This window comes from Diabrotica virgifera, chromosome 10 (genome assembly GCF_917563875.1).
Source record: "Diabrotica virgifera virgifera chromosome 10, PGI_DIABVI_V3a".
Taxonomy (NCBI): domain Eukaryota; kingdom Metazoa; phylum Arthropoda; class Insecta; order Coleoptera; family Chrysomelidae; genus Diabrotica; species Diabrotica virgifera.
The window spans coordinates 110756230-110764870 of record NC_065452.1 but is presented as its reverse complement, the minus strand read 5'-3'; the positions used below and the strand labels follow the sequence as shown (position 1 = coordinate 110764870).

At 31.9% G+C, this 8641-nt stretch overlaps 1 protein-coding gene across 1 annotated transcript in view; it reads left to right on the top strand.

Annotated features, from left to right (window-relative positions):
- Nucleotides 1–1993: 1993 nt before the first annotated feature.
- The window catches only part of LOC114336102 (protein trapped in endoderm-1), a 217685-nt gene continuing 211037 nt past the window's right edge, over nt 1994–8641 (top strand). Inside the window, exon 1 of the mRNA XM_050663360.1 lies at nt 1994–2326. Coding sequence (XP_050519317.1) covers nt 2215–2326 — 112 coding nt within the window. The 5' untranslated portion in view covers nt 1994–2214. The remainder of the gene's footprint in view (nt 2327–8641) is intronic.

The window sequence follows — 8641 nt, the reverse complement described above, 5'->3', positions numbered from 1 at the left end:
AATTTGTGGTATTTTGGTATTTCAGGTAATTTTTTTAATTTTTTTACGTTATACAAATTTCGTTAAGTAGGTATTGACGTAATTAAAAATATAAAATTTATGGTAGGAAACATAATATTAAATTGCACATTGTGTGGAGGTAAATGACGGGAATTTTGAACATTTGAAGTGATTTTTTAAAATTATTATTCTCATCTGTGTCATTAAATAAATTTACCTACCTATTCTTTCATTCAAAAGTGATTTATTTCCTCTCTTAACAATTTTTCTGTCAATAAACTGGGTCTGAATAAATTAGAAATGACAAGTTCTTTTTCATATGAATATACATATAGAAACTTATTTCGAATACTTTGTAAGGTTAAGATGTTTTATTTTTTGCATAAAAACGGCGCGTTGCATGAAAAAAGAGGAAAGATATATTTTTGTACCACAAATTGAACGAGGAATTCCAAAATTATTTTTTATTTGAAATATCTCAGTGGCGTACTTTTTTTTAAATTGAGACTATTACCCGTGTTCGCGCCAATGCTAGATATAAAATTCTTCATTTTATATCAAAAGAATGCGCAATAATTATCTCTTAAAACCCATCAAATTTCATTTGCATATCTCAACCGATTTTAGAGCACTAAATAAATCGTCGGTTTGTAAGAAAAATTTCAACAGCAGTTTTGAAACGAATCATTTGCGTACATACGTTTATAGAAACTGTCATTATTTTTTATGTAGCCCTTAAACTTTGTCGCACTTATTTAGAAACACCTTGCATATTACTAAGAATTTAAACAGTTTTCACTGTATTGTCTTAAATGGACTGCATATTATTATATTATCTATTTTAATAGCTACTTTGTTATTCTTGTAGACTGCTTTTACTGCTATTATTAATATTCAAGGAACTTCGATGTATTTCATTGCTTCCCATATTTTGGTTCTAAGTATCGAATCATAGTCCTACTCATTATTTATGAGATAAGTAATAAAAAATTAATAAATGCTTATTCATTGAATTCGTATAGCTTATATATTCTAAGAATTAACTCTTAAATTACGCGCATTGCGATTATTGAGCTACAATCCCTTCGCAAGAAAACCACCCCATCTTCCCGTCTTAAGAGAAAGTTGTACTTAAAATAAATTAAATTAATTATTGTGGGGGACTCAGCCCCCCTCCCCCACTATAATAATAAATTCCTGCTCAGTGTAACGAGCTCAAAATTTTTAATTTGCGGAATATGAAAGCTCATAAATAGCTCATAAATCAACGCTATTTTTAAAAAAATTTGGCAGTGGAGGGCAAGGAAAGTGGGGGCAGCTCAACATGGGTTCTTTTTTGGTATTGTACAACATCATACACATTTTTTTCTGCTTGTTGACAATGTGCATTTATCTTTATCTTTTATCTCGCTGCTTTGTCGTTTGAACTTCCTTATGATATGTCATATGTTGGACCAGTTATAAATAATAACTATTGTACTATTTTTTATATAAATATATTTTTACATAGTTCTTTATAGTGAAATTTTGAATTGTTTGCCTTTTCTGCTATTTTTTATATTTGCAGTAAATTTGTAGGGATATTCTTGTATGAAAGGGCGCCAAATTTTATTTTGCCCGGGGCGCTCAAAACCCTAGAACCGGCCCTGTTTAGTTTTACAGTAAAGTAAAATGATCACAGCTTATTTTAGATAAGTTGATTCTTTCCTGCCATTTTTCTTCTCATTTTTAAATTACTACTGTAGATATATAAAAGTTTATTAAGCATAAGATAGGTATATTATATTTTTAACAAATTAATAAACTATGGTTTGTTTTAGAGTTCTAGCAACTAAAAGAAATTGCAACCGTAATCGTCAAGCTAATATATATATATTAAAAAACTAAGTTATATTTTTTTTATTAATTTTTTAATTACCGAAAATATATCGCCTTGTGCGGGAGACGAAAATGTGTCACAGCAGATCCAATTCTCTAATTGGAAAACAAAAATAAATGACCCGTCCCCACCCTAGTCATTCATCATGATTTTCAATCGAGGGAATTGCAGTGATCACAGTGGGGTTTGGAAATAGAAATTGTGAACCAGACGAAGTGATGTTATGTGAACGAGAGGACGAACATGTGCGTTCGTATGGATTTCGTTTTTCGTCGTTGTGTGCGACTTCCGAGTTTACATTTTGATAGTGATATTTAGGAAAAAATAAACAGAAAATGTCAAATTTTCACAACAATAACAGTGTTACCGGTGTCATTAAATATTCTAGGGAAGCGACTATATTAGCTGCTTGCTGTGCAATTATTTTTTGCATTGTTGGTGTTATTGGTAAGAAAAACTCTAATACTCTCTTAAAATTTTGTTGACAAGTGGTTCCAGGCCAGCAAAACAAAAAACCGTCATCTAATAAACCAATACTAATATAAATCCAAACATCTTAATTCATATTTTCATATTAAAGATACTGATTGCCGGCAGTTGTTTGTTACAAAATAAAAATGAATTTGAGACATTTTGAATAAAATCAGCATGCTATTCTTTAGAAGCTCCAAATTTAAGTTATTCCTTTATTTGTTACCCTTTTATTACTACCCTATTAGTTAACATGGAAAACATTCCATTACTTTTAAATTTCAGTTTTGTCAAGTCTCTTAGTTATTAGCTCTAATAGGCTTAAATTTGTTTCTTATTATGAGTTATTTACAATTTTATTAGGATTTTGCTGTTGTCTGCCAGTGACATAAGATCGGTAATATATTTCCTGTTTTCTTTTTTTGTTAACTTATCTTTTAACCTGCCGATTTACAAACTTCTTTGTCAGTATTCGATGTTTGTGCATAAATATTTAGAATATTTGTCAAATTAGCTGAGTAGCTTCTTTTATAGCACGTAAAACTTTTTTTGATATCTTATTGTTTGTGGTAGACTGGAGACTGTATTTTTTTTAAATATTATTGCAGTTTTATTCTCTGCATTGCCTTACATCTACCATGAGATGATCTGAGTCAATATTTTTCTTTTCTGATATTTAAGATTTATATTGAAGTTCGTTTATTGATGAATTTATATTAGTCCAAAGCAACAATATCCAGGTGATTTAATTTATACTGTAATAGTGCACAATTGAAATTATACGTATATTTACCATTCTTTTCATAGCTGGGTTCTACACATTTCTGCTGACCAATTTTATGTCATGTGGTACACAAATGTGAACTATTTCAAAACTAAATGTAAACTAACACTTCATATAAGAATAGGATATAATAAATAAAATATGTACTCTTATAATAATGTTGAAGCTATAAAAAAATGAGAAAAAATGTCCCTTATATGAATAGAATACAATAATTTTTCAATTTTTAACTATTTAGACTGCAGTGAAGTTATATCTTTTTGTATTTTCGTTTTTCTTCGTTGTGTGCGACTTCTTAGTTTTCTTTTTTGGTAGTGAGGTAGTGATATTTAGGAAAAAATAAACAGAAATTGTCAAATTTTCACAACAATAACAGTGTTACCGGTGTCATTACCTAAATATTCTAGGGAAGCGAGTATATTAGCCGTTTGCTGTGCAATTGTTTTTTACATTGTTGATGCTATTGGTAGAAGAAATACTATAATTTTACATTTACTATCTTAACCTTTAACCACACGTGCTGGCGTATTTTGTACGCCAGATATAAGAATTCTACTGCAAATATATTTAAAAATTTAATTTTTGACCTTATTTATCTCTCTAACCTATCACTGGAATGTGCTTTACAATTTGGTTTTAGTTTCGTTATAATCGGTGTTCTGGGAAGATCGTAATTTACAGTTTATTATTTGTTGCTTCCGGTGGTGGACAATATGCGCCTCGATTATATTAATATAAGTAGCACATATTTCAATTGTTTTTTAGTCATTATGGCACAAAATATATTTTTCTTTATAAACAATACTTTTTCTTCTGTAAAAAATCACATTTCAAAAAAATTTTTATTAGTAATTTTATTTATCATGGAATCCAGTTATTATTCCATGATTCCAGTTATAAATCCCAATTGGCTTAGTGAGAAGGAACTCCAAGTATTCACTGATGCCGAATAAGGTTTATACAAACAACTAAGTGTATTTTTTCAAAAAAAAATAAACAAATCCGCTGTTATTAAGTGTATTTTCTTGTGGCGTATAAAGTACGCCACGCGTGTAGTTATGTTATAACTTGATGCGCGGGTAGTTAAAGGTTAATATTTTGTTGACAAGTGGTTCCAGACCAGCAAAATAAAAAATCGTCATCTAATAAACCAATACACATAAAATTATTAAACATCTTAATACATACTTTCATATTAACGATATTGATTGTCGATAGGTATTTGTTACAAATTAAAGATGAATTTGAGAAATTTTGAATAACATCAGCATGGTAGGTATTCTTTAGAAGCTCCAATTTAAGTTATTCCTTTATTAGTTACCCTTTTATTATAAGCCTATTAGTTAATTCGGAAAACATTCCATTACTTTTATATTTCGCTGGTCTCATGTCTCATACTTATGAGTTCTAGGCTTAATTTGTTTCTTGTTATGAGTTATTTACAATTATTAGGATTTTGCTGTTGTCTGCAATGACAAAATATTCCCTTTTTTGTTTTCTTTTTTTTTTTGTTAACTAATTTTCTAACCTGCCGATTTACCGATTTACAAATTCTTTGTCAGTATTCTATGTTTGTGTAGCTTCTTTTAGAGCACGTCAAACTTTTTTTACATTTTATCGTCTGTAGTAGCCTTTAATTGTTTAATAGTACCTACAGTTTAATTCTATGCATCAACATTACATCTACCAAGAGATGATCCGAGTCAATATTTTTCTTTTCTGATATCTCTTAAGATTTATACTGAAGCCCGTTTATCTTGGGTCATATCAATGTTAATCCCCTTTACCAACATGTCCTGCCTTATCGTCTCCCCCCAGGTCTTCTTTGGTCTTCCTCTCCTACTCCTTCCAGGAATCTGCACTTCAGCTATTGTGATTAACGTCTCGACGTTGAACGGCTATTGGGTGATTAACGTCTCGACGTTGAACATGACCGAACCATCTTAACCTATGCTCTCTCATTTTGGCATCAATTGGTGCCACACCTAGACTTCCTCATTTCTCATATACTCATTTCTAATTTTATCCTTCTTTGTCACTCCACTCATCCATCTAAGCATTCTCATTTCCGCCACATGCATTCGTTGTTCCTCTTTCTTTTTCACTGCCCAACATTCAGTTCCGTGCATCATAGCCGGTCTTATGGCTGTTTTATAGAATTTTCCCTTCAGCTTCATTGGAATTTTTCTGTCACACAACACACCACTCGCTTCTTTCCACTTCATCCATCCAGCCCTAATTCTACTGCATGCATCTCCATCTATTTCTCCATTACTCTGTAATACCGATCCTAGGTACTTAAAACTATTGCTTTTCACAATCATTTCACCATCCAAAGATACAATTTCATTTGTAGTAACTCCATCTTTAAATGAACATTCCAAATACTCTGTTTTTGTCCTACTCAGTTTTAAACCTTTTTCCTCGAGAGCTTGTCTCCACTGTTCCAGTTTTTGTTCTAAATCTCTTTCACTATTTCCTATTAACACTACATCATCAGCATACATTAGGCACCATGGAATACTACCCTGTAGTTTCGCTGTTATCTGGTCAAAAACTAATGAAAATAAATAAGGACTAAGCACCGAGCCTTGGTGCAATCCTACTTTCACCTGAAATTTATCAGTCTCTCGCACACCTGTTTTAACACTAGTCGTTACTCCCTCATACATATCTCTCACAATCTTTACATATTCGCCAGGGACTCCTTTCTTATTGAGTGCCCACCACAGAATCTCTCGAGGAACTCTATCATATGCTTTCTCAAGATCAATGAATACCATATGAGCGTTGGTCTCTTTATTCCTGTATTTTTCCATCAGTTGCCTTACAATGAAAATTGCATCTGTTGTTGATCTGCCCTGCATAAAGCCAAATTGATTATCGGATATTTCGGTTTCTTCACGTATCCGTCTATCAATTACTCTCTCCCATAGTTTCATGGTGTGGCTAAGTAGTTTTATAGCCCTGTAGTTTGTGCATTGTTGTATGTCTCCCTTGTTTTTGTAGACAGGTACTAATATACTGCTACTTCTCCATTCGTCTGGCATTTGTCCAACTTCCATAATTCTATTAAATAGACCTGCTAGCCAAGTTATTCCTGTCTCTCCCAATGCTCTCCATACTTCACCAGGAATATCATCTGGTCCGACTGCTTTTCCTTTCTTTATTTTTTGAAGCGCTTGAGCCACTTCCTCGTTTGTTATTCTGGTAACCATTGCTGTTACTGTCTCCGTTAACTCCACAGGCTGTCTGTCAAATTCTTCATTTAATAAACTGTCAAAATACTTTCTCCATCTCTTTTTGACATCGTTTTCGTGAATTAGTATTTTATTATTTTCATCTCGGATACATCTAATCTGATTGCTTTCTTTGCTCTCTGTTTGGCTATTTTATATATCTTTGCTTCGCCTTCCCTGGTATCAAATTGATCGTATAGGTTGAATACGCTTCTGCTTTAGCTTTTGGTACTGCTACTTTCGCTTCCTTTTTGGCGACCATATAGTTTTGAAGATCTATGTCTGATCTGGTTTCTTGCCACTTTTTATATAATTTTCCCTTCTCCTTTATTTTTTCTTGTACTTCATTTGACCACCACCAAGTCTCTTTTTCCTCAAACTTCTTTCCTGACGTTTTCCCAAGTATTTCAATAGCCGTCTCTCTAATAATATTGGCCATTTTTCTCCAAATTGTGTTCGGGCTTCCTTTCATGTTCCAACATATTTTTTCTACTATTCTGTCCCTGAATAGACCTTCCTTCTCATCTTTTAGCATCCACCACTTGATTTTTTGTGGTCCTCTCCGATATTTTTGTTTAGTTTCGCTTTTTACTTCGATGTCCAGAACAAGCAGCTTATGTTGTTGGCTTACTGTCTCACTAACTATTACCTTGCAGTCCTTGCATTCACGTATGTCTTCTTTCCTTATGATGAAGTAGTCTATTTGGGATTGATGTTGTCCACTTTTGTAGGTAATAAGTTGAGTTTCTCTCTTTTTAAAGAATGTGTTAACAATCGCCATACCCAATGCTGTTGCTAATTCTAGCATGTCATCTCCAGCTTCATTTCTAGTTCCAAAGCCTAATCCCCCATATATTGTTTCATATCCTGTCTTGGCCTGGCCCACATGTGCATTGAAATCACCTCCTATTATAACTTTCTCCTCTGCTGGAATATCACTCAGTACGTCTCCTAATTGGTCATAGAAAGCTCTTCTTTCATTCTCACCCAAACCTGTTTGAGGAGCATACACACACAACATTCAATACCTCTTTTATCAATTACAAATTTCACTGACATCATTCTATCACTCGTTCTTACAACTTCTACTACGTTATCTTTCATTTCACTATCAGCAATTATACCAACTCCATTTCTAGTGTTACTACTCCCATCATATTGTAATAGTGTGCCATTGAAATTACAAGTATATTTAGCATTATTTATATATCTGGGTGTTCATCTTTCTACTGACCAATTTTATGTCATGTGGTACACAAGTGTGAACTATTTCAACACCAAATGTAAACTAACACTATAATAAGAAAAGGATATAATAAATAAAATACTCTTATAATAATGTTGAAGCTATAAAAAAATTGGAAAAAATGTTGCCCCTTATATGAATAGAATACAATACTTTGAAACAGTTTTTTTCAATTTTTAACTAGACTGCACTGAAGTTATGTATATGTATGTATATCTTTTTGTATTCTCGTTTTTCGTCGTTGTGTGCGACTTCCGAGTCTACATTTTGGTAGTGATATTTAGGAAAAAATAAACAGAAAATGTCAAATTTTCATAACAATAACAGTGTTACCGGTATCAATAAATATTCTAGCGAAGCAACTATATTAGCTGCTTGCTGTGCAATTGTTTTTTGCATTGTTGGTGTTATTGATAAGAAAATACTCTAATTTTACATTCACTATCTTAATATTTTGTTGACAAGTGGTTCCAGACCAGCAAAACAAAAAACCGTCATCTAATAAACCACTATAAAAATTATTAATTATCTTAACACATATTGTGATACTAAGTATATTGATTGTCGGCAGGTATTTGTTACAAATTAAAGATGAATTTGAGAAATTTTGAAGAAAATCAGCATGGTTTTCTTTAGAAGCTCAAATTTAGGTTATTCTTCTATTAATTACCCTTTTATTATAACCCTATTAGTTAATTTGAAAAACATTCCATTACTTTTAAATTTCAGTGTTCTCGTGTCTCATAGTTATTAGCTCTAAGCTTAATTTGTTTCTTATTATGAGTTATTTACAATTATTAGGATTTTGCTGTTGTCTGCCAATGCCATAAGATATTCCCGTTTTGTGTTTTCTTTTTTTGTTAACTTATTTTTTAACCTTCCGATTTACAAACTTCTTTGTCAGTATTCAATGTTTGTGCATAAATATTTGGAATATTTGTCAAATTAGCTGTTTTGTTTATTGTGTAGCTTCTTATAGCACTTCAAAACTTTTTTTTGATATTCTATTGTTTGTGGTAACC